Source organism: Anomalospiza imberbis, chromosome 3, assembly GCF_031753505.1.
Source record: "Anomalospiza imberbis isolate Cuckoo-Finch-1a 21T00152 chromosome 3, ASM3175350v1, whole genome shotgun sequence".
Lineage (NCBI taxonomy): Eukaryota > Metazoa > Chordata > Aves > Passeriformes > Viduidae > Anomalospiza > Anomalospiza imberbis.
Genome location: NC_089683.1, coordinates 44,955,848 through 44,983,323, shown reverse-complemented (window position 1 = coordinate 44,983,323; position 27,476 = coordinate 44,955,848). Strand labels below are relative to the sequence as shown.

At 42.8% G+C, this 27,476-nt stretch overlaps 1 protein-coding gene across 2 annotated transcripts in view; it reads right to left on the bottom strand.

Annotated features, from left to right (window-relative positions):
- Positions 1-27,476, bottom strand: part of SOBP (sine oculis binding protein homolog) — a 114,411-nt gene that overhangs the window by 44,403 nt on the left and 42,532 nt on the right. Inside the window, exon 5 of one of the 2 annotated variants that reach the window (XM_068184194.1) lies at positions 6,221-6,316. The exons of the other annotated variant lie outside the window; for it this stretch is intronic. Coding sequence (XP_068040295.1) covers positions 6,221-6,316 — 96 coding nt within the window. The remainder of the gene's footprint in view (positions 1-6,220; positions 6,317-27,476) is intronic. 2 annotated transcript variants of the gene reach the window in all.

Genomic DNA, 27,476 nt, shown 5'->3' with positions numbered 1-27,476 from the left:
GAACATATCATTAAAAAGCAGGGCCAAGAAGGACACAGCCTGTGTGCTGGGCAAGACAGTGGCTGCATTTGTTCAAACCAGTAAATAGATCTGTGCAGACAGGCACAGGGACTATCATTTCCTGGGGACAGCGTGTCGCGGGGTGGCTGGCAGGCTGCAGCTCTGTGTTTGGTCCCGTGTTATCCCAGCAGGATGCCGATCGCGGCACAGATGCCAAGGCACCCAATGCCCCGTGGTGCCTACCTGTGCCAGCAGGCAGGGAGGGTCAGCTGGAGCTGGGTGTCAGGGCTCTCTCTCCCCAGGGCTGCAAATAGGCCATGGTCTGAGTGCTGCCTTTTTTCAGTGCATTTACACAGCACTCAACAGGAACACGCATATAAGGCGAGCACCACTTAGCCCTTCATTCAGCCTGGCAGCAATCAGGAACAAAAAACCATTTAGAATAATTTTTCCTGGTTTGTTGCCCTTACGTGAAGAGAAACAGAGTGCAAGGTTTTCAGTGGGGTTTTGGGGAGTTTCGTTTCAAAATATTCTGCCATTGCTCATGGGCAATTTAGTTTTTTAAAATGAAATACTATAGGTGATTAATCTACCATATGACCTAAGCGTCACTGTTATTTCAGTCACAAGAAAGGTTGAATTTCATGTGGCCAAGATTACTGAGGTTTTAAGAGCATCAATATCAATTCACTGCTACAATTGCTTTTCTCCATATTTTTGTTCCAGGGCCATAACCACCACTCTGACAGATCTCTGTGCCTGATCCAAAGACCCTGAAACCAACAATGGGCTCTCCAGTGGCTGCTGGGGGTTTTGCACAATCATCTGCTCGAATCACTGCATATGCCATAGTGCAACTGATGCAGGAGTACCAGTTGCCCTCAGACTGTGGCAAACTGAGCAAGAAACTGATGAAATCCATCAGAAAACCACCAAAAAACTGTACCAGAGGTGAGACAAACATTGATTGATGCTGAAACAGAATTTAAACATGGCTGTGGAGGTTTTAAACTCTCATCAGGCTCAGTAGCTCTACGATCTGGAGCTCCACAAGGTGTCACAGGTCTCTTCCCCCTCTCTTCTTCTGCCCCTCCAAGGTGGCAGAGTAGCCTCCTGACCACAGGATTGTACCTGACAGGCTTGATGTAGCACTGACCCCCTCAGAGCTGCTGGGCAGTACTCCTGCTCCAGTTTTCAGGCTGAAAGCCCTGCACATCCCCAGTCCTTGGCCAGAATGAAGGAAGTGCTTTCCCTCCCTCTCCCTCTGCTGCTTTGCACCAAAGAGGGTGAAAGAAGAGTCAGGAAAAGCACAGGGGGAAGTGCACTTCTTCCTCTCTCTCCACTCTGCTAGGAATAAGGAGACAGCAGGAGAGACAAAAAGGGTGGAAAGGCAAGAGACGGAATGAGCAAAGCTATTTCTCCCTAATTCAGTCCTTTTTTGAAGGCACTGTGATTTTAAATGGACTGAGAGGTATTTTCTTCTGCTGCTGAGGCACTAATAGGGAATGGTTTTGCTTGACACTAGGGCACAGTAATTAGGTCAGGCACCTTAAAAAATGAATTTAAGCCTCACTTTCTGAAACCAAAACTGTCATGGCCTTCAATGGATACCAATATGCATATTTACATTTAGCTCATCTACAACAGCAAAACCTATTGGCCACATCTGATCACAAATACTCTCAGTACTTTCCAATGTCAGTCTGGTAGGTATGAAATCTTTCGCACATTCCAGTGCCATAATTCTGAAGTTAACCTGCCTGCATCCCCACTGCCCTGTCTGGGTGCCCCACATATGCCATTTGTCCTGACTCTGCCTCTAGTGCTGGAGCAGAGCACAGTGACACGACTTCAAGCAAAGCACTAGCTGTAGCTCTGGCTCACCACAGCTTTGCCATAGCCCCCCCAAAGGCCTTTTGCTCATAAGAGAACATTTTGCATTTCATGTTTCCATTGTAGATGTGTTTTCAGCGTTTTCTCTGCCTCTTTTTATCAATGATTAAAGATAACTGCCCGTAGGTGAGTTTGCATTAAATCCAATAGCAAGCATGTTTTGAGTCTTTTACATAATAGCTTCCAAGCACCAGGACTTATAATTCATCTCCTACTGCATTCACAAATTTATCCTCTCGGAGCAGAACTACTAGGAACAGACTTTTTCATTTCAAAGATGAAAAGATCATTATTTTACTGCAGGAAAATCATGGATTCAGCTGGGTGTAGGACTGGAAGTGAATTTTTTTCCAGGATATTTATGTTTTGTATGGTTATTTGTTTGCTTTACTTATAATCCCATAGCAGTGGGTGGTACTTGCATCATCTCCATAAACAAATTATCTGGAAAGCAACCTGATGTTTAATTTCCTTAACCCATCAAACCCTCCTTACTTCATACAGCAGCATGCCAATCTGAAACCTTGAGTCAATATTCTGAGTAAATGGGGGGAGGAAGGAGAAACTTCTGGTTTTTCTTTCCCACTTTTGTTAAAAGGCAACCAAGCATGACTCTTCCTACCCTGACTAACCTGGGTAGGTGCCAGATGGATTTTTCCTTTCTCTAGGCAATGGCTCAGGAATTTCATCTGGCTAGAGCTGGGGCTGTGGGCTTCTTGCTGGCCTTTTCACTCCAGCCTCCCCTTTCTCTGCAGTTAATCCCATCCACTATTAGCTGGACTGTGCTGTTTCTTGTCAATCAGCTTACAGCAGGGACTAAATTCTGCCTTTTCCTTCTGAAAACAAAGAGATGTGCCTGAAAGAAAAGCTTCCAGCCACTCATGGAATAAGAAATTAAAATCCTGAGGCAGTGCCTATGGGAGAAGAATGGATGGCTGGCCAAGACAGCATGCTGACCTTGCTCTTTAAAAATAGATTTCTTTTATGTAGTTCCCAATATTTAGCATGGATAGCTAAACTTAAAACAACATGATTCTCAATAATACTGTAAAGTCCACAAGGAAAATCTGATGTGCTCATTGATTAGAACATCTTAACCACTTTGGTTTTCATGCCCTACAACAAATCCCAGGACACAACATATATGGATTTAGCTTGGGAAATGAGTACCCTAATCATTTGAGTTCTAATCTCATAACTGCAAAATGGCTTTCTATACTAACCAAAATATTTAATTGTCACTGCTTTTCTTAATGAGAAGAACTACTGAACACACTTCAGGGATTTCCTCTGCCTAAATTATACCTTTCTTCCTCCTATTTCTTATCAAACTTGCTCACATTTAAAAAGACCAGAAACAAACAGAAAAGCTGAGTTGTACCTCATCAAATTATCTGTTCTTGTGGTGTGTAAGCAATGAAGAAAACATACAATTTGTAATACTCCATGTTACTTTTCTAATACTCTATGTTACCATGCTTTAAAATCTCTCCAAGTATTGAAGAGTTAAAGCTTGCTGTGTGTGCCTGTGACCTGGGATGTTAAGATTCAGCCAGTGTAGCCTGGCTCCTGTGGGAGAGCCCTGGCATTCAGGCCCAGCAGCAGCAACCCAGCCCTGGATCCTGGCTGGCAGCACTCTCCCAGCATGAGCATTTCCCAAACTGAGGAGCCTGCCTTTGCCGAAACAAGCCTCACTGGAAAATGGCAGCTAAACCCTAAAGCAAAGAAAGCATTTTTGAGCTGAAAACTCCAATTTTACCTGACAGACTATTACTCTATTTACTCTGAACTGCCCTCAGAAAACTCCAAGGATTTCCTCATTCTCAAAAGCATAAACAAGTTTCAGTTTCTCTTTGATTTAAAACATCTCGTCTTTTCACTCAGCTGGCATCTGACTTGTGCTGTTAGATTCTGGGTAAGTTTTCACCACTGGGAAAATATTTTTTTAGAGGATCAGCTGTCCCCACTCCTTTCTTTCATGTTTGTTTTGGTTTTTTTCTCCTCTCTCAAGGAATACTGACTAGCCTTTAAGAGAAAGAAGGTTTCTTGATGGCCAGTTCTGGTGAATTTAGCTTTTGAAATTTGAGCAAATTTCAATATAGCATTGTTTCCATAAAGTAAAATGTAGAAGGAATATCACTACCTCTCTGTGAAACACATAGAACTTTCAACAAATAACACTAGCTCCCCCACCACCCACACCTAGGCTCAACATCATATTTTCACTGAAATTTCCTAAAATACATCTTTAAAGATAGCAGAAGTACATATTCATTATTTGCCTGCTATTTTTCTCCAAATACAAATTGAGTACAGATTACATCCCTGCCAATTTTGTTTCCAATAGCTTAGGAAAAATAAAACTATAACAAATTGCTTTTATTACTTCCTTAAACAAGAATTGAGACTTGTCCAAAAAAGCACATGAAAGACTAACTTTGATGACTTGAGCTTTTGCCAGACAAAGTGGTGATATAATAAAGCAAAATCTTAAATGTGTATTAATAGAGGAATAAGCAACTGGGCATTAAAAGAATGCTTGATTTTAACAGCACAAAGTGGGTTAATTGGCTCATTAATGACTTGCACTAAATATAAAGCAGATTTTCAATGGAAACATTACATTACTTATATCCATGTTGTCTCTATTACTAAGTTTCTCCAGCACCAAGAAGCCCTACTGACTTTGGGAGCATCTTGGTGTGCTGTGATTGTTTGTCAGGCCTGATTAGCAGCACAGTAATTAAGCATGGCCTTGAAGAAAGAGCTTCATTTATTTGGCACAGGAATTATGAGTACACCAGGGAACCACTCTTTGTGTTTGTCTAGCTCCCTCTCCTTAGGATGTAGCACTGCTAACCCTGAAACCACCAGGAACTTGGCAAAGGGTTTAAGAGGAACCAAAACCAGATCTCCTAGGTCACCTTGCTTTTGGCTGGGGACGATTATACTGGTAACAAACTGAACCTTCCAAGTGACACCTGTGGCCGTGAAAAGCACTGTCTTTACCTAACCAAGGGTCGGCTCAGCACGGGGGACACTTGTGGGGTAGGAGAGCGCAGGCCCAGTAGTGCAGGTGTGGCCAAGATGCTCTGCGCTCTGGCCAGCGTGGGGAGCAGGGACTGGCCACCAGCCCTGAGCTGCTGCTTCCTGGTGTGGGCTTCTCTGGCCAGCTGACTGAACCTGGAGGCCAGCTTCAGCACTGGGTTATCAGCTCACCAGCTCGACTTTCATTGCCTGCTGCAGCTGGGGCACCCAGAGTAGCGCTTGGCCTTGCCTCCTGGGGGGGCGGCACGGGCTCTAATGCAGATAAAACACAGCTTGCTCCTCCACTGCCACCCGCCTCTTCTCTGGTTACAACGAGAAAAAAAGAAATGCTGTTTCAAAGTAAAACCCCGTGTACTAGCTCTCCATAGACACTTCCATTTAGCCAAATGATACATCTCACTTAAGTGCAGATGAAAGAAAGGGGAATGCAAGGGAGAGATCTACGGATGTATCTAAACCTCCCTTTTCCAAAGCCATCCATGAATCTCTTTTAAATGTATGACAATTCATCCTCTGTTTACTTTAGGCAAACAGAAAAACTCATGGTGGAGCACTAATTTTCGCAAGCTAATCAAGAACATTAGGTCCCAACAGATTCATTTAATAGAAATATAATAGGCATTCCTGCTTGCTTTTAATCTCGTCTAGCTGCAAATGCTAAAATGAACAGCGAATTAACCCTGCCTTGGAACAGAGATTCTTTCACAGCTGATATCATCTCTCTTATGGCTTGTAAACACTCCAGGCTCCCTGTAAGTGCTTTCCTGGCTTTCACTCTTTCCCCACAGCAGAGGAGAGGAATGGAGAGGAGTGGAGAGGAAAGGAAAGGATGGTTTGGGTTGCATGCAGCTATGAAGGGGAGGAACAGGTGAGCTCTGAAGGGAGGACTGCCTGTTAGCAGAACAAAATGCAGCGCCGCCACCCGAAAACAAGGCAGAGCTAAGAGGTGGATGGGGGAGTGAATTTTGGGGTGCTTTGGGGGAAGGGGTGGGGGGCTTTCCGTGCATCACCAACCACTCCCTGCATGGCTGTCCCTGATTTATCAGTGCGAGACAAGGCCATTCACGTGCTGACATCAAATATATTATATTTTTCAAGCAATTTGAGATCTTAAACTGTTCACGGATAGCAGAACTAGCATTAGAACGCTAAAACAGTAAAAAAAAAAAACCTATCATATTTCATAATGTATGTCATAAAGAACAAAAGCCTTTAAAAAAAACGGTTTTCACTGTGCTAAAGTAACAATCTAGACTTGTTGTAAGTATGTTATTCTTACAAGTAGTTCGCAGTTATTCTTGAAGGCAAGTCTTGGAGTTTCCTTAGCATAGTGCTGCTGGGGAAAATTTTCAGCATGTCCATCTTCATCTCTAGCCTGAAGGGAAATATAATGGCCTATTTAGGGACTTACAAATAATGGAAGGAAAAAAATAGCTAAAAGCATAACAGCTCAGATAATTAAAACAGACGGGAATCCCAAAATACAACATTATTAAAAAGTTTCTTTAAATAGTCAGTACACCTTTTAGATATGAGAACTTGGGATGCTGTTTTCTTACATAGCTTAGATTGAACATGCAAATTCATTGTGGAGTAATAATTAGAACAACAAAAGACAAAACCAAAATGAAATCGTTGAGCTGGAAACTGAATAACTCAGGGTTTCAATTTACTCCATGGCATTTTTCAGGATTACATTACATATGTACTCATTTAAACTTTTTGACATGCTTAAGCAATCCCTAGACGATGTACTTGTATTTTCAATTTAACAGAAAGGCCAAAAAAAAAAAAAAAAAAAGCTTTCATACTCATAATTTACATGTAATACTATTACAAATAAATGGATTCCCCCTCCATGTTTAAGTGAAGCTTTGAAAGGAGTAATCATTGAGTGAGAACAATGATCCTTCAGTCAAATGCGGTCAAAATATTTAACGACAAAGATGCATTAGAAGTTACTGGTTATTTGTAACTACACTGTTAATTAAGAAAGCTGAAGTTTAAATGGAGACATTACCAGAGCCATTAGCAATCCTGCTTGCATATAGTATTTTTCCCTTCCCATCTCTACGTTTCCTGCTTTTTGAGTTAAAGCAAAAGGGAGAAGCAGGTGAAAGGAGGAGTGTCAGCAATACGCTCATTACACTGTTCATTTGAGTGACACTTGCACTCCGTTCCGCTCCATCTCATCTGATTCCTGACTGTTCACTCTCTCCCTCTCACAGCCTCCCAAAATTCACAGCTGAGCTGTCTCCCTCACATATGGCTTGCATATAATTATGCACATTCCATTTTACACTGCATTAAAATGATGAGCTCCTGGCTCCCTGCCAACCTATTTAAATCAGCCCCTGCCCAAAGAAGCCGGAGAGAGGAGGAGGGCAGAGGCAGGGTGACCGGATCGGGGGCGAGGGGTGCGGGCAGGGGCAGCAGGGCCAGGAGCAGGCAGCTCCGTCGCCCGTCCCTCCTGCTGCCCCGCGTGCGCTCCCGGGGCAGGGGTGCCCGGGGATGCCCAGGTGCAATCCGGGCACACCTCAGTGCCTGTGGCAGCAAGAGCTGGCCCATCGCTCGCCCCTCACGCAGCGAGAGCTGCCTGTCGTCGCATGTCACACGCCCGGCACTCAGGCTTTTCAGCGCTGGCATTTATGAAAGATATTTACACCTTGCAGGCTCTGCGACTTGTTTGTCTTCAAACAGGCTTCTGCCTCTCCCCGAGGAGACGGGTGGGAAAGGGGAGACGTGGGCTAACAGAACTGGCGATTTTTAGGAAAACATGCAGGGTCTGCACCTCAATGAAAGCCCCTTGACTCCAGCAGGCTTTGACTCGGGCCTCTGCTTGTCAGCCACAGTTTGCCCAACAAAAAATGCCATTTTTAATAGTGCAAAATTTATCCAAAGGTGTATTTTGGGAAGTACCTAAAAACTGATGTTGATTACAAGAACAGGGAAGTAGAAAAAAAGTTTATTCTGTATGTTTCCTAACAGTTATTGGGTATTTTCTTTCAATGCCCTCAATAGTTGTGAGGTGAAAAATGTTTAAAATTTTCCTTTAAAACCACAAGAAAGGGGATTCCTGAGCATCTAAAGTCACTTTTATATTGACAAAGGTTTAAATGTATTCTTCCAATTATTAGTTTGAAACTAAAAGCTCTCTTACACAATAAATCTACCTCCATGCTGCGTGGAATATAAAGTCCAAATCTAACCGAGCTTTCTAAAAAAAAACACACCTCAAAATTCTCAAAATGTTGAAAATAAATTTTGTCCTTTCCTCCTTGAAGGAATACAGGCAACTCACTGAAGCTCTTCCAGGTCATCTACAAGACAGCCAGGGGATGAATGACTTAAAAATGCCTTGCACAAATAGAAACAGACCTGTCAGCTCAGGAAAACAGATGCCAATGGGATGCTCAGTGAGGGACAGCTAGGGAGATACTGGTGGGGCACAGGTGTTGTGTGGGGTTCTGAACACTGTTGGTGACCCCAGACCCCTGAAATTTTATCTTGGCACCATGAAATACATTGTGCCTGTGATGGCTGGCACACTGTAACCTGCCAGTGACCCTCTGGAGCGTTGTCTTGGTGCACGCACACACCTTGTAAAATGAAACGGATATCAGGGTGTTTGGAGTGCATCTGTCAAAATATAGAGACAAACCCCAATGAACTTGACCTGCTCACCAAAATTGCCAGTTATACACAGGTTATTGACCCCTGCTGACAGCAAAATACTCCTGCTCCTACTCATCTAAATCTTGCTTTATTTAATTTTGGATGTTCCTAAAATTTCCTAGTCTCAAAACCTGTTTAGCTACATACTGCCATAATTTGCTCAGGCAGCAGAAATACACCTAATTTAGCTAGCTGGTTTCCATTGTAAAAAATACCTATTGTGAGCAGTCAGGACTAATTCTCCAGTATCTTTCCATTAATTCATTACTACCATCTTCCAGTTGTAAATAATTTGCAGAAGGAAACACTTTCACAATGTTCATCAATGTTCTAAGCATATTAAAAAAGTGGCTCAGAATTTATCTTGCAATGGTAATATTATGAGGCATCTGTGCCTACATTGACCCACTCTCAATCACTGCTGCACACCTCGTGACTGCCTCAGCTCCCCAGCATCTCACTCACAGCAAGCTGGCATCTACAGCTTTGCCATCAGGCCTGGCTGCCATGGGATGCTATTGTTCAAAAGAAAACAACTGAAAAAAAACCCAAGCCAAATCTGGGATCACTCTTTTTAAAAAATGCTTTCATACTGCTAAAATCATTATAGAAATGCACTCATCAAAAAACATGTGTACTAACTGCTAGATGTGATTGATTGCATACATGTAATATATGGGACAACTGCTCTCACAGCACATTTTGTTCCAGGACAAGAAAAGGCATCAGCTCGTGTTCTGAGGCCTGGAACCATGGTTAGCACTGCTAGTTTTATCAGTGCAAAACTGCTGCAACTTCACAGTGGCAGTGCCTCTCCTGGGATCTACCGAATCTCCTAATTCAATACCCTCTACTGGCAGACAGCCGCTTTCCCGTCAGCTGCATGGGATCCAAGAGGGAAACCGGCCCATCGCCAGCCACTGGGGACACCGGGCTGGACCCTTGACAAGACCAGTGGCACACACACACACACACACACCACCTCACTACTACTGCCAGAGTAGAGCACACTGCCCAAGGAGCAGTGCTGGCAAAGATGATCTAGTGAGGAAACTGCAGCTGACTTGGTGGAGGTAGTTTGGCTGTAAGGCCAGCCTGATGATGGGCTGTGTGGGAAATCATGGCCTTTAGTTGCAGGTTAGATATCAGGAAGCCCTTCTAAATGACAGGTACAGCAAAGCACTGGAGCAGATTGCCTAAGGAGACTGTCAAAGCCCCATCACTGGAGTTTTTTAAGAGCAGATTAGGCAAACATCTGCCAGGAATGACACACATGGAGTAGCTCCTGATGTGGGGAAGCTGGACAGATAAGAGCATCTCCTTTCCTAGGTCCCTTTTTCTCTGCTTTCTACTGCTGAGCTTTGAAAGAAAATGGCAGGAGGCTAAGGAAAAAATAAAATTTAAAAAAAACCAAACCAGAAAACAGGATCTGAAAGGATCTCTCTGAAAATAGCACAGCATTTGATGTTCAGAGATATGTGTACTCATTAATAAGTGCATGATGACAACTATCTTTGGCTACAGAAACTGTGCTATTTGTTCATAAGCCAGCCAGCCTATATTTGTGAAAGATGCCAATAGTTTGGAAACAGACTATATATTCAGTCAAGATTCCTTTTTTTAACACAACAGAGGAAGAACAATCTATAGCAGAATTTCCTCCTCTCCAAATATATGTGGATATTTGTTTCTCCTTATTCTCAGAGAAAAATTATATTGATCCAGACAGAGGATTCCTTAGCTTCAGTGCAAGTATTTTTATGCAGCTTTAGCCTTGGGAGAGGAAATCTGTGCTTACATTTTAATATTAAGGGCAGGATCTTACAATAGTATAAGTCACAAGGCAGGTTGAACCAAATAATTTATTAAGATGGAACTTGTTAATGCAAAGTTTCCACTAAAACGGGACAATGCATTTGCAACAAAATCCTACTGCTTAGTCCACAAAATTCTAAAGCCACTTAACCAAAACCACCTAACATTAAGAGCAACAGTCACTTGAGTAAGGCAGAGTGACAGAATATTAGTCTGCTTACTTGGGATAAAATTGCCACCTAATTTCCATAAATGTCCTTTTAAACAGATGAAACACGGGAATGTAACCTCCAGATATGTTAAAGGCAGCAGGTATTAGCTGAATGTCCCTGGTAGGACAGAGAATAAGCTGCAAGGAGCTGAATAGCGTTGTTATACAAGTGCAGATAATTGTGTCGGGGCTCCTGTCCTGTGGCGATGAACAGAGGAAATTCACATCACCCTTAATACTATTGTCTCCAGAGGCTGGCTGCAGATGGGAACTGAAAGCTCTGTTTCCGTTTCCACCACAAAGGTTATCTCTCCTTTCACTGAAACTCGAAGGAAATCCTCGGGGAGACCCTAATCCTTGAAATTCTAGTTCCTGTGCATTTCTGTTGTCCCAGATAATCAATTATCATGCTCTTTACATTCACTGTACCAGCAATAGTAAAAATAGGACTAAACTTCCACCTGCTGGGTATAATTTTCCCAGAAATATGAACATGCTTGCTGTGGGCTGGATGGTGGGGGAGCCCAACATCAGGGTCCTGGGTGGGAGTGCTGTGCTGGGAATGGAACAGGGCCAGGGAAGACAGTTCAGAGAGGATGTTCCCTGGTTCAGCAAGCACATAGTTATAGGAATGAGCAAGCCCTCAGCTCAGAGAAAGTCTCCCCTCAGGAAAAGCTCCCACTAATGTTTGATGAGAAGTTTGCTCTTCACAAGGATTTCAAGATTTTCCTGGATCAAAGAGTGGTGGAATAAGCGGTATTTATTTTCTTGTTGCCTCTCTCAGCTGCACTCTATTCACTAATCTCTACAGTTGTAATATTTCACCACTCCAAATCTCTAAAATCTTCTCAAGATTTTTGAAAAAGTCACAGGTATTTTGAAAACATGTCAAAACAAGGTTTCATAAAACCTCCCAAGACTCAGATCAGTGAAAAGAAAGGACTTAAAATCACGCTGGTTGTTTATCAAGTTATCATTTACATCCCACAAAAATTGAGGTTATCCCTTTAGCCTGACCTCTGGTGACCAGTAAAGGTTAGAGGTGACCACCCTACCCAACATTTTCCAGCCTGCGTTCTGTTTACCAGCAGTGACTTATTGTACACTTGGTGGTGGTCTATGGAGAGCTTGCATGTCACGTGCTACTAACTCCCCATGTTTCCAGCTGCTAAAATGCATTTAAAGACAGCTAAAAATACATTAAATACTTTCCTAATGTTATTTTTCCATGTAAGCAACTGCTGTAGTCACCACAGGAATGTTATTTGATCGCCAAGGGGTGGGGAAGTGGTCTGCAAGACAATCTGTCTACTGGAGGTGATCTACAAAGTTAAAAAGAAATTGGGAATATGCCCTCTTGTAACTTCTTTATTAAATATGCAAAGGAAAACCAGAAGGGCTTTTGCTGACTTGTTGCCTCCTCTTCTCTCTCCAAACATGCCACATGAACACATGTACCAACACACACGTGCACATCTCCACCCAAATTAGGAACTGAGACCTTGTTTATGCTGGAAGAAGGCACCAGTGGACAGAAACCAGCAGAACATCACCGTGACAAGCCAAACCATGGGACTGCACATGCAGCTCTCCCCAGCTCCTGAGAAGGGGACGTACTGCAGGAGACAGCTTTTGTTGCCATTTTGTTGCCTGGGGTCTCCACAGACTTCTTTGAAATCTCTCCCTGGCACTCAGCTGCTCCTGGCTCCCACACACTACAGTACAGACTCCACAACTGCGGAGTCCCTTTCCCAGAGGGAAGTTATATGGGCCCCAAGAAGGAGCAAAGATGTCCCTGAAAAGTCCCTAAGCAGAGCCTGAGGTTCAATCCCCTGCAGGTATCCTCAGCTTGACAAGGCTCCCTGCTGCTGTCACAGCTCTTGCTCACAGCTGCTCTTGCCTTACTGCGACATGTCCAGTGAAGACAGTGATGAATCTAGACCCAAATTCCAACCTTTGTTCAAATTTTAGTTGCCATTTCAAAAGCAAATACAAAACCTAAATGCAAAACCACTAATGGCAGACTGGATTAGAAAAACATTTTGAGTCCTCATGTTTAGGAGAAGGTTTGGTGTGGAAGTGACTTTAGGAGGCAGCAGTCTGGCCAGTGTGATTAAGCCCTGAGAAAATATCTAATTCTAAATATCCTGCAAACTTCTCCACTGTGCTGACAGACGAAATACTCCCTGACTTCAAAAATAAATAGTCACCAGGTCAAACCTGCTATTCTAACCAAACCCAGCCCACACCACTTCATCATCCCTTTCTGAACACATGTAAAATCTCCTGACAAACAGGCAGTTTTGCTGAGAAAAGCCAACTCAGAAAAAATGCATTACAACAAAGAAGGAGAAGGTGCCAAACTGTGGAATGATAGGGCAGTGTTTCTGAAATTATCCTTGTCAAAGCAACCAAGGACTGTCACGTTCATTTTCTTGCATAACTGAAGCACACTAAAAAATCCAAACAAATGTGCCTGCAAATCTGAAAAGCAGTTATTTAAGGATCTTTTCTCCTTTTTTTTAATGCTTGTCTTCCACAGGCTATAGCTCTGAATGGTCCAGCTTCATGGAATAAATTTTTCACTCAGGATTTCATGGTATAAAATTCTCTACAGTTTATGTTTAAATGCAAGCTACAAACTCCATTATAATGTAAGGAATATTATAAGTGGATCAAAAGGAATTACTAATAACAGTACTACTATAGTGCCTGCTAAAGTAATAACTTCCATCCTACTGCACTTAGAACTTCCACCAAAAAATGCATTCAGCTTTCTGGATTCTATAAAACTTTTCCTCCCCTTCCCCCAGTTTTGTTTCATGTACTTTGTAGAAGAATTCTGATTTCCTGCTAGACTTTTCATCCTTCCAGGCAAAACCAGGATTTTCTTTTATACAGTTTGCAATGCTGTACATTTATGGCCCTTTCTACCAGAGTTATAATATACCTAGAAAAAACTGGTGATCACTTTCAGTCTCCCAGTACATCCAGAAAGAGCAACTGAATTTAAAATAGCAGTGTCTATGGCCCTGGATTGCTTTTCTAATTTTTGCCAGGGGAGTAAAAGATTTGAGATGTTAACTCAAGCCCACATGCAAGATAAGGTGGTACAGCCTCGATCCAGTTGCTCAAGCAGGGAACTGCCTAAAGCACTCAAGTGAAAACTCTGCATTAAGCCTCATATTCCTACTGCGTTCCAGACTTATGGCCTTTTCCTTTCCCTATCAGCCAATACCCAGGCAGCATTCCTGCCTTCCACAGGACTGCACCACCCTTTCTCTGACAGTTCATGGCATGGTGATATGTGAGAAGTGTTCAGGTGGCTGCCTCAAAAGCTAATTTTTCAAACTGCACAAACCTTTAACTACATCATACATTTTTTATAACCACTTCCAAATTCTCAAAGAATAAATACAATAACAAACACATTAAAATAATTTGAAATAAACTTTGTTTATTGCCCCTTTGAACATTTTTTAAACAAGTCACTGCTGTGTGGGATCTTCACAAATGTGAGCCTATCCTGCTAATCTCCCTCCTGATTCATGACAGGCCTGATCCAGACACACTAATGGACCACGCCTGACAGTTATTGCAACATATCCAATACCCAGTCTAAAATATGGCCAGGAAAGAAATGAAAATACACAACAGACTTGCTGGTAGCTTCCATTTGTGTAACGGGTAGCTCACACCAGCATAGGTGATAAGCTTTCCCCCTCTCTTCACATTCCCTGATTATTATCATTTATGACATAAAATCAATTTCCAAAGTATTCTGTGTATTCACTGTCGGGAAGCTCAAGTGTCCCTCATCACTGCTGCCATTTCTACATGGGTTCCCTGGTCCAGGTGACAGATTTGGGCACAGGGCAAGCACACATTTCCAATGAGCCTGCCAGAGAAGCAGGAAGACAGAACACAAGACCAAGGAGGGGGAAAAAAAGAGAAAAAAAAACCCAAAACAAACACCAGAAGAAAAAAAACCCATCAGATGTTAGTAAGGGTTACCTAAGGCTCACAGATCAAACAGATAGCTGTCCCTGGTGAATTTGTGTTAACGCATTTGCGTATTTCAAGCTTTTGCATTGTAAATACCAGCGTAACAATGCGGATTTTCTGATTGCAGTGTCACATATATGATTAATCATCTTGACTCAGAGCATATTTTTTTAAAGCAATTGCAGGCTGGTTTAATGAACTCCTCTCCCACTGGCTTTTATAGACTAGTCATGATCAACATACCATCAAGATAAACCTCATGCTCCATCCCTCCCCCCTCTGACAGCTTGCCTTATTTGCCTCACAACAGTCAATATCCAATTAAGAGGCAAGGGATTTGATCAATACAGAAGGCAACAATAAGACTTAAACAGCTGGTGAATTCTACATGTACTCATTTTCTTCAATTCCCATCTTCGTGGTGTATAAACAGCTTCGAGCTTTGAATAAACGCAGAAAAGGAAAAACAATGGCCAGGTCTGGCTGGCAAAGGTTTCCCTCAAATAGGCAGTGTCTGCAAGCTACTGCACAGCCATAAATTCTTGTCTGGGGCCACTGCAAGACAGGCAGGATCCAATTCTCTGTATTTTCTGTGGCCTTTTAAAGGCTGAAAATAGAAATCTCTTCCTGGTCTGGTTACAAGCCACATGCCACTTGGGTCATTCACACATGAAAATGGAGGGGCTGTAATAGTATTAAAGCAATAATTTATGAGCTCAGCCAAGGGATAACTGGTCTGGAGTGGGGGGCAAAACCCAACAGGAATGGAATATAGGCAAGAGAACAGGCAAGTAGAGGGTGAAAAGAAACGAGGGGAAGCTTTGATACCAATGACATATTCTACAACTTTAATATCATCTCCCAGTCTTTCTGCCAATGATGAATGGCTGCAATAAAAGGTGGGAAAGTGGCACATAAAAGCAGGAAAAAAGCAAAACCTGCCTAGTGGTGAGGACCATTCATTTTAATTCCCAGCAGCCCAGGTAGAGGTCAGGGACTGAGGTCACAATATCACCACTGCCTTTGGGTCTAACACCAGGTACAGTACTTTTTCCTCACCTCCTGCCACCTTTTTTCAAGGCTTTTATTCAAAGTTTCACTTTCAAAGATGTTTCACGGAGTACTAGGCTGATATAGTCCAAATGAGGTACCCCTCCTTTTCCAGGATTCCCACTCTATTTTAAATAAGAAGTCATGACCATGTGGGATGCCACGCTCCCACTGACAAATGGGACCTAACCCAAACATCTCTGAGCTTGCTCCCAACACTGGCAGAAAGTTATTCCTAAATCACAGTGGCATGCCTGTGTCCTCTACTGTCCACTGCAACCCTCTGTCATTGGAGGGATTCCAATAACATGTATCATGTCTAAAACCAGGAAACTGTCTGTTCAAATTCACAAGAAAGCTCAGAGCACACAGATCTTTTTAGGCAATGGGAGGCAACTGACTATAATTTATCTTCCCAACTTGCCTTGGGATTTGAGAAGTCCCATTCTGAGTTCTCCTTTCTGTCACAGTAAGATGAAATGTGCTGAAAAACACCTCCATCCTCCCAGCTCCCTTCACTACCATCTTCCACAGGGAGCGGCTGCAAGTAGATCTTTGGCCAGGTTTCTGAATCTAAAGTAATCCACTTCTAACTGTTCCCAGCAGTTTACTTCAGGTCACAAGTTTTATCAGACTACACCTTTTTTCAACTCTGTGCATTGCTATTACAGAAAAAAATATATACTACTTTGACTTTTAAAGATAGACTTTAAAAATGGGAATGCTTCCACTCGAAAAAGGAACAGAAAGAAACACATTTTTATGTCTTCTGCATTCATTCAAATGGCTCTGACCCTGACTCACCTGGCCCCTTACCAGACAGCAAAAACATGCATTTTTTGCCATGTAATCCTGTAATCCTGATTTTGATGGTTGGACTTGATGATCAATTTTGACAGTTGGACTTGATGGCATTAAAGGTCTTTTCCAACCTTAATGATTCGATGATTCCCTTTTCAACTTCTCACTCTCAGCTCCTGTCTTGAAAAGCATCCCTTAGGGCTTCACCAGACTCTGCAAACTCCCAGTTAGCACTGATGTCTCGTCAGGCATATGTACGAGTATTTACATGCCACCCCTACCATTTCATGGTGGCACTGTCAGCTTTTCAAAACTTCCATGTGTTTATTTCAGGCTCTTATGTGATTGCCCCTTAGATAGCTCCTATTTGCCAATATATATTGCAAATACTTAGCCAATAACCTTCCTTACAGCCTTTCTCTTCTTTAATGTTTCTTCACTATTCTGTGGACTATTCAGTGTCACCTCAAATGTGTCACCCATCCTGTTGCTGGGCCTGCTGAAATCCAGCTGTTGGCCTATGCAATAGGTCTGCTGCCACAGGTGTGCCTCATTTTCCTCAAAAACTGAGTTACTGCTTCAACAGGGAAGAAAAAAGATGCAGACAGGCATTCCTCTGCAAAACTGGTATCACAGCTGAAGAGCTGGGAACTGCCAAAATCACACCCCGACACCGTGAGTGCCCCTGGGTCCTCCATTCAAGGGCTAGAACTTAGGCAGCCTGGTAGGCTTTGCAATATTTGGAGGGCAAAGCGCTCCTGATGTTTCTGCACTCCCAGGCTGTGAATTGAACACTTGCCTCTTCTGTCTACAGCACAGGGGCTTATCCATCTCAGTTTAGGGCTCACTTGAAAGGATGTTCCTGTCTAAGAAGAGTTTGGAGAAACCTGCAGAAATGTGACCTTTGGTCTCTCATCCACTGGCACAGCTCCACAAGCTCCCCACTGTTTGACTGAGATGTGGAGTCTCTGTCTTGGTCACAGTGTATATTGCAGTAGGAGGCAGCAAGGCTTGGAGGAAACTGGTACTCTAATTATTACCTCTACATGGAAATACAAATGCATCAAGCAAAGAACCAGCTCTAAATAAACACTTTAAACACACTCTTACTCTACTAAATATTGCTGCTATCTGAAAAACTTCACATCATTTTCTATTCCCTAATTTATTCCATCAAAATTCAAGGCCCAATCCTCTTGCCTGCATCCAGACCACTTTGCATTGGTTTTGTAAAGCACAGGAATGGTCTTCACCTCTGTTGTTCTTAGTACACTTTTTCCATCTGTGCCTACAGATACTCTGATGTGAAGAAAGCACCTACTTGCCCTTCACACAATCATGAGTGAAATTAAGCTTAGGCAAAGGCTAGAGCTAGCAAGATAACCACTGGGGTAGTGACAGATGTTCAGCCTAACATAAGATTGAGGCCAGTAGACAGGAAAATCTGTCTGTGTTTCCCAGTACTACTAGCAGGAGGAGGACCATGGTGGTGGCCATCATCTTTTCATTAGCAACAGCCTGGTCAGAGAGAAAAGAAGCTGAGGAATTGTCTTTTCATATTCAGAGTGTGAGTTCCAGGAACAGAATTACCATCGAAATTACTACATATAACTATGTAATTAATGTTCGTGCCAGTTTATTACAGGCATCTTCACCATCAATGCTGTGAAATGCAACTTAGTGACTTTTTTTGTGGGGAACGAGCTGGAACAACCATTTGTCTCCCACTGTTTATATATTAATCGTTAAATTGTTACTAATATTATTAATCTCGTTATCCTAATTACATGTGTTCTGTCTTTTTAGAGTAGCATTCCTTCCAGAATTAGAGTGTTTTGCACATCTCCATTGTTCCCCTCTCTCAGTTTAGAAACTTGATGGGGAATCACTGGCATCGAAGAAAGGTGAAATGAGTATTGAGCACAAGAAGCCGCAACATCAGCTGCTTAGCAGGAAGGGGAAATCTGTGAGTGCTCTTTAAGAACCTGCATACACTGGCAGAACATTTCACATGGCGGAAGGTGGGGCTTAAAAAAATTGGTCCGCTATAATCCTTTAAAAGCAGCCTGGGTCTCTTTCTGGAAGTCTAGGTCATGTGCCTGGCACTGCCTCATATGGTGTCTCTCTTCCGCCATTTGTTTATTTGCTTCTGGCAGTTTTGGCAGTGAGGTATCGGAGTGAAATGCACACCACTCCATACATATGGTGGGAAGAATCTAGTGCATCAGTTGAATGCATACTGTACTGTATACACATTCTGTTTTATCTCTGAGCACAGCTGTGCTGTAAAAGCTTACAAAATGTGAAGCCTTCTGTGCAGCAAAAACATCGACAGGAGAAGCTGGCCTATAACTTATTAGGTTGTGACACAAGCCAAAAAAAGACAGAGTTACAGCTGACAACTCCTGGCATCGTGATGAAAAGCACAGTGGCTCAAGTTAGAGAGGGAGTGTCAGCCCTAACTTCACGTTTTGGACTTTCACTGCCATGAGTCACAAATAGCATTGCTGGTTTGTTCTAGGACAATGATTCCCAATCCCAGTGCACAGCTTCAGATAGTGACTGAAGCAAACAGGCAAATCATCCCCCTGGTGCCCCACTGTGCTTGCAGGCAGCCTGCGCTAGGAAGGGATTCAAGGAGGGCATGGGCAGGAGCCAAAAAGCAATTGTGCCTCTCTTCTTCACCCAGCACAGCAGCTTTCAAGCTAGGATCAGTCCTGCATTCCCTATTCCCCCTACAAATTGGGCTGAAGGTAGTGGAAACACAGGGTAGGAAACTCAGGTGCTGGTTGAAGCAGATGTCTGGTAGGCTTTTTTTCAGCACAGCCTTGAAACAGGGATTCTCTATCTAAATCTGAGTAAGAATGGCCACTCTGGGTCAAATCTAAGGTACCTTAGCTCAGGCTTGTCTCCAGCAGCAACCAGTATCACTCTCCTGAGGAGAATCTGAGGAGCAATGGGCTACCAGTCCTTCCAGAAGTACAGACCTGCCCTGAGGGCAGTGGGAATGGGCGTGTAAAAGGTTTGATAAATGAGTTTGGCCTGTGTGTCCATGGTTCCTGGATTTTTTTCCATATATCTCTGTGAAGTGCTGAGTTAGGTGAGATCGTAGTACATCTCCTTCCATACATACTGACAGACTCCACACGTGCATGTACGTGTAGGCAGAGGAATTGTGGTGAGTAAGCAAAACAGAGAAGGGAAATGCAGGTGAGGTGGCATTTTTAGGACAAAGAGGAACTGCCCTGATAAGAAAGCCATGACTGGAGATACCACACTCGCTTCCTGATCCCATGGGAATGAATTCCTTACGCAGCTGCGTGCTGGACTTCTCAGGGCTGACCTGTATTGCTTCCCAGAGATGCTGTGAGGGCTCCCCAGCTAGAGAAAAAAATTCTTCCTGTTCCAGCCTCTCCACTACCTGGGGTGATATTGACTCCTCAGGTGGGCCTCTGGCTCCAGCAGCTTCCTTGACAGACACAGGATGTGGAGAGCACCTTACGGTGGGGAGAGCACACTGGCAGTCCACAGGAACTCACCAGGGGAATCACACCCTTTTCTGCTCCTCTCAGAAACTTCTTTTTCTCAGGCAGGACCCCACCTGATTCCAAGGGAAAAGGGGAGCTTAACCCTCCTGTCAACAGGAGCTGAGGGAGAAAGTCATCCCAAAAGGATGCTGCCATGTCCCTCAGCTGTGAGGAGACTTCCTTCCTCTGACACAGTCATGATGGCACCTCATGACTCAGCTGCCCCTGGGGGCTGCCCAAGTGGCACTGCAGGAGTCCTGCAGCCAGGTGCTGACCCTACAGGGGATGAAATACAACCCCCAGCCAGGTTTAGCCTATCTGCCTCATCTGGTGGGAGCACAGTTCCATGCCTTTTACACTGCACTGTGCCCATTGCCTTCTTCCCTAGCCCTGACAGCAACACCCTGGCTACTCCATAGCAAAGGGGAAGGGGGACATGACTGCCACACTTTCGGGGGGGAAGACAGACAAGAAAGAGCAATTTAAGGTCCTGTTAGACATTTTGTCATCCCTCCTATCAAATATTCGAAAATAAAAGAGAAGCAAGGGAAGGGAAAAATAACAAGTTCTTGCCTCAAGATCTAATCGCTGCTGATGTTAGTTCATTCTCAACAATTGACTTTAATTGCATCTTCACACTTTCTTTTTCAAAAGTTATTTTAAATATATGGCAGACTGCTCCTTAAAACCTGGCCATGGTCTGCACTAGAGGAAATAGTACCATTGAAAGGCAGAGTTTTGGAACAGCTCTTACATAAGATATTCAACAACAAGGACTTACCCACTTAAAAAAAGAAGAAAAAAGAGAGACAATGGATGTGATAGCAGTCTACGTAGTATGCTATATTTTTATGGTACCAAAAAAAGAAACCTCCTGTATTTTTGTTACCCAAGCAAAAGTAGCTATCCATTCACAATCCACTGTCTCTCACAATGTGAAAAGCTAGAGGTTCAATAAATGTGCTAAAGAAAATTTTAAAAATAACTCTCTGCAGAACAAGTCACCAAGCTGGGTGATGTGCAGGTCAAAACCATGCACTATTCCAGGAGGAGTGTAATACGTTTTGGAAGGACACATTCATCAGCTATTAACAACAGCAGCACAAGCACTCCCACATGAGAGTAGCTCCAAGGAACCAGCAGACATGGCCTCAATGCAAGGAGCCATGAGTTTGGCCTGCAGGGTGACCTCAGCTGGAGTTTTCAGACACTTAGGCCTCCCTGCAGTCAAACTCTAGGAATTGATTTTGGAAACGGGAACTCTGGATCTTTTTTTAAACCCTGAAAGTAACCAATGAAAATTAGCTGGGGCTATCATTTCTCCCTCCAGAAAAGGGTAATTAAATTGCTTCTGAGACTGGTAAGAGACTTCAGAGATGGGAGCTGTATTTAACTTTTACAGCAAACACTTTGGCTGAGAGGAGGAAGGGTAAAACACAGGTGTGTATCTCCTGATGGTACTGGACATAGACTAGCTTTTCTTCTTATACCTGCTCTAGGAAAGGTTTGTCATTGAAGGGCTTTTGAAAGACAGGAGGTCACAGCTTTTCTGGCCTTCCAGCTGTCTGTACATACCACAAAAAAAATTCTAGGAATCTATGCCTGTTGTGAGGAAGTTCAGCACTTTTGAAATTCAACAAATTTGAATATCCTGACTTGAGCCAAAAAGAGACAACTAGATTTGAAACACACAAATATCCACAGGAAAATGTGCACATATAATGACTACAGCAGAAATAAATTTCACTCTGACTCCTAGTTTTCTTCAGTTTTACCTGCATTTCTGAGTTCAATTACATGGTCATCCAGGAAATCAACTTAGATTGCACTCCTAGAGATACGTGAAGCAACCAGAAATGTCATCACTCTTGTGATGGCTTTCAGCAGGGGCTTGAATCTTTCTCTCTCAATCTAAGGAATGCGGCATTGCTCAGAGGAGTTCAGACAATTACAAATGAGCATCCTAGAAAACATCACTTCTGGACTGAGAGCTTGCTAGAATATTACCAACTACGAAGAGATTTTCCCTAAAACATATGAACAGGAAAGGAAAGGACAGCTGGAGATAGTAAGAAATGAATTTGCCTAGACCCTGAGCAGGACCTTTAAAACATGCTTCACTAAAAATGGGATAAAAAAAAATACTAGCCTTGGACACATTTTTTATAAACTTTATTACTACAGATCTACAAGTTGTAAAGGACTTTCAAAATTACCTTCAATAATATAATGATATAATAAACCCAAAACCACAGTCTCTTGCTACTGTCAGTCACTTGCCTGGTAACAGGTGGAATGTGGCAACATTTATGTAGTTCTGGGATATGGAAAGGAGAATGTAGTAATGGAAAAGAAGAAAAAACCTTGGCTGTGCCAAGATATGCCATTTCTTTTTAGCTGGTTCTGAGGAAAAGATACAACAGCCTCACTATGTGCATAAATGCATGTATGAACATGAATCTCTAGGTTTAGTTCCATCACTCACAGGAAGCAATTAGAAACTTTAAAGTTAATTAACATCCTAAAACATCTTAAAACTACAACTGTTGTGAAGCAGCTACAACAGTTGCTTCACAAAAGGGTGGAGCTGCCACACATAGCTGTGTCAAATGTTGCAAGAGCTCACAGAAGCCTATGTGGTTTTTATTTCCGTTTTCTATCATTTTTCATCCCTCTTGGTCACCAGGTGCTTGTTGCTGTAGACAGATCACTGCAGGAAGCAGAAGTTCTACAGAAAAGGAGTTTCTAAACCACCCTTGATGGATCAACTAGATCAGATGAACTTGCTTTTTTTTCCCCGCATCCTTGCTCATCCCCACACACACCAGGAAACCTATGTTATTCTAGATTGACTGAAATGCAAAACAGACTAATAGGAGACACATATTTAGGCCATGGCAGGGAACAGACCTGGAATACTCACAATGAAATTGACAGGCTTGATGGCTGAATGGATTTAAGCAACAGCTGGAATCTGATGAGTCTAAAATCACAAGTAATCTGATCAGGAGAATAAATCTTCCATGGATTACATTCAATTAAGTGCTTTCACATCATTGAGAGGCAGATAGACATCCATGCACAATATACGCTAAAACCGACTGGGTTCCAGATTCACCCACTGAGGCTGAAAGCACAGAAATCTGGAGTTTGTCTGCCAGGCTGGGTATTGGACAGTGGCAATTAATGAGAAAAAGTGACCAACACTTTTGTAAAATCTAAACATCCCTCCAAGGGTATCCCCTCTCCATATGCAAAGAGGGATTGTCTTTAAACTGAAAGAGGAGAGGTTTATATTGGATATTAGGAAGAAATTCTTCATTATGAGAGTGATGAGACACTGACACAGGTTTCCCAGAGAAGCTACGGATGCCCCATCACTGCAAGTGTTCAAGGCCAGGTTGGAGTTGGACCCTGAGCAACCTGGTCTAGTGGGAGGTGTCCCTGCCTATGGCAGGAGAGTTGGAACTGGATGTTCTTGAAATTTCTTTCCAAAACAAACCATATTACAATTCTCTGATAACAAAGCACCCAGCTCCTTTATGTTTGTTACATGCAACATGCAGGAGAAGGGCTGATTTCTAAAAGCTGCCACTCAATAAGAAAAGCAGCAAATTTTTATGCTAGCTACTTTTAGCCACAGAGCAGAAAGTGGCAAAGCCAAGCCCATCACGCAGTCAAAGGCTTTCATTCCACAGGCTCCCAGGGCACAGAAGCTGTGGGGTTCTCAGCAAATCTGAAATAGCTTTCATGGTTGGAGATCAAGTCTCTGCAGCAAAATGTCATGAAACAGTAAAGGCAGAGAGGCAAAGAACTGAATTGAAGCAAAACAAACCAACAACTCACTAGAAAGACAGCATGTCTCTTGGGAAAAGTGTTTAATTGTGACTGATTTTATGATGCTAATATTTTTAATTCATTCCTTTCATTTATTTCACATTTTTCATTAGAGGAAAGTTTTAAGAGGAACTGAAATTTCTTGCTGGAATTTCTCATACTGTATGTCCCAACAGTAATTAAAACATGACAGAAGGAGATTATGGTGTGGTTCTGAATTTATACAACAGTGTTGGAGTTAAGAGCCCAAGCAATTCCCTCTAACAAAGTCACCTGGGCTTGGATTTTAGAAGACCTGGTATAAGGTAAGCAAACAAGGTCCACTTTTGCGTTGTTTTTTTTTTTTTTTTTTTTCCAGGGAAATGAGTTGCCTAATTTTGTCCTGAGCTTTCAGAAATTTCAGGCTTGGCAAAAGGAGCAAAGGAAACACTTTCCCTCATTCCAGAGCTGTGATGATGATACGTTACAAATGCCCAGCTGCATCAGGGCTGCCTAGATGTGGTGCTCCTATAGGGTGGCTCCCTTCGTGGGTGCTCCAAGGAGGAAGGGCTCATGTGGTGCAGGACCACCCACCTGGTTTTCATGTGCCTTTGTGGGTGTCTTTCCTTCCCCGATGAGAGCATGCACCTCTCTGACTGCTACAGCTGTCCATCAGAAAGGAAAACAATGTGGCAGAAGCCCACCTTTTTTTGATATGCAGCTGTTTGTTAGTGGGAGAGGCTCCTCCCTGTGAAACTGTCCAAGCTGCAAATTCACTGCAGATCTTCAGCTGTCAGCTGGCCAGTTCACAATTACCTTAAACACTTTGACCCCTACTGTGTCCTGAGTATCCATCAGGCAGCAACTGCTGTCTCAGACCAGCTCCAAAAGACTCCCCCTTTGACAGTTACTACATCAGATACGCTCAGCTTTGTTTTCCATTACAGCAGTGGCTTTCTGAGGCCAGATAGGGTTCTGCTTTGCTGTCTGTCTTATAAAATCAACCTATAACTCAAAAATTATGCTGTGTCTTCTCAAAGATTTTCACTCCTGGTAATAAAAAATCTGCGTCTCAGGCTTTCTTGACCATTACCCTCATGGTTCTTACTGAGGTGGGAAGGCATCTGGTCATTCTCCAGGCACACTGACAGGGACAAGATCCATCTGGGTCAACACAGGAAGCACACAGAGCATGCAGAATTTCTTTGTTAAACAAGAAGGTGCTGTTTTTCTAAATAACCACTTTCTTAACTACAATCTCATTTTAAGCAGAGGTCACTGGCCTCTATTCTTCACGGAATAAGAGTAGTGTGATAAAATCAGCACCAGGAAGGGCAGAGGATTAGAAACCAGGGTCAGGGAACAAGGATTTAGGAAGTTGAGAAGGTGTCCCTAAATCTCAGAATATGCTCACTTTCCCCAAACAAAAATCTACTATTTGGGTGTTGAAATTTGAGACTCACAATAGGAACACCAGCTCCGTCAAACCAGCCGGGTTTTCTGCAACTCTGACAAGGAATTTGGTGCAACAGCTCGTGAAAACAGGTGGTGAGTGTCCAGTTCAGACTGGGAAGTAGTGAACTACTGTAAAATTCCCATCTTCCCACCCCTTGATTTAAGAATTTCCATGTAAAAAAAAAAAAAAATTGGTAGGCTCAGCAAAGAGACTGAACTATCTTGTAAAAGCCTTGTCTTTTTAATTGCAATAGCAGTGAAACACAGAATGAATCTAAGATTTTACAGCACTAGTAATATAAAAGAACTGAAATATTTGCCATTGTCTTATCAAAATATCAGGCCTGCAACTTATAGGAATATTTTATGAATGATAAGCGAGAAAAGACTTGATTTTTCTTTCTTTCCTGGATCACATTCACAGCAATGCAAGAGCAAAGAATAGGCCCTCCTCTCTTTTGCAGAATTTATTTGCTTCATTAAAAGCCAAAACCCTCTTTCTCTTGCCAGCTGAAATAGCTGCCTTTGTATCCTTACGTGAAATCATTAAGAAACATGTCAGACAGAGAGCGATGTGATTTTCCCAGGTATTCCTAAAGCCATCGAGTACTACAAGACAGAGCTATGAAATTATACTGCACCACTCCAAGCATTTGTTCCTCTTCCCCAAACAGAGCATCATTGTTCTTATTTAAAGAAATAATCCTCACAAAGCTGAAATAATTATTCAGCCCAAACAGCCCATAGCAAGTGAAACAGTCTTTAGACAGCTGTCATGGCTCAGTCTTCCGGAAGCTTTGATTTTAATGAAACTCATTAAGGAAAGAAATTAACAGAAATTAACAGGAAAATATCATAATTTGTCTTGTTTCAGAAAGCTTGAATGGAGACAAAAGGCTCTTAACATGACATGTAATGTGACCAGTCAAAACTCTGTGTGTCGCTGAATATTGCAGGCTGAGTAAGTCCGAAGCTGCTTGTGCTGCAGCTCCACAGCTTGGTGCAGTGAAATGAAAACAGTAAATGAGCATACCCTGTCTTTGGGCACTAAGGAGACTGTCGCCTAAGCATCTGTGCACTGTGTGCCTGTACAAGCATGCAGGAATGTTCAAGGTAATGAAGATGCTACCTGTAAGTATCTTGGGATAATGAAAGATGAAGTGTAGTAAACTCTCTTGAGAAGGAAACAATTTTATTGATAGTTCATGACAACTGTTTCTTTTGGCAATACTCTTCAAAGGAGGGAAAAAAAACCCACTTATCTTTTCAGATATATATTAGGTGTCTAAGTAATCTCTGATTTCCCATTCAGAAGCACAAAAAGGAACATTCCATCATGGCTTTTAATCTGAGTGGAATTGACAAAGGAGCATGCAGTGTTGTAAGCAGCTCAGAAAGGCAGCAATAACAACATTGACACATCCTGGTTTAGTGTCCTCAGCCTCTCTTCTGGCTCTTGCTGGCACGCTCTCCTTAACTCAGCCTGCTTATGCTGCTGCCTCAATCCAGGAGAGAGCCACACACACCCTCTGCAACATGGGACTGGCATCTGCTCAGTGGCTGGGCTAAAGTCCTGCACTTCTGCAACCGAGTTTTACCTTTGACTTTCAAAGGGGCCAGGATTTAGACCGGAGAAGTTGTGAAAAGGACAGCCATGGTGCTTGGCACCAGAAGGGAGCAAAAGGGACAGCTAGAGAGCAAAAGGGGCATGACAATCTACAGACCACATTCATAAAATAAACTTTTCCCATGAGTCACTATTTATTCCTCACAGGACCAGTTGTTTTTCTACAGAAAACAATAACACCACTAAGAATCTGTTGAAAGCACATATATAAAAGTATTACCTATTTGGCATTTGGCCCTTGCCACCTACAGTGGCTGTCAGCTCCTGAGGCAGAGCCATGTTGTGCTGCCATCGTATTATGAATCTACTGGCAATATCAGGGCAAAAACAGGTACACAGCTACTATAGCTTCCTAGCACAAGGAATTTGTATAAATATAGGTTAAAAGACAAGGTAGTGCTTCCAGGAGGGGGGGGGGGAAGCCTTAGTTATATGGGATTTAGAAACAGTTTTCCAGTGATTTCCTGTGGAATTCACAGTAGGGTGTCTGTGGCATGTAGGAAGTGCTGGGGTCCATAAGGGCAGGTACAGAGAGCAGATATGACAGACAGGG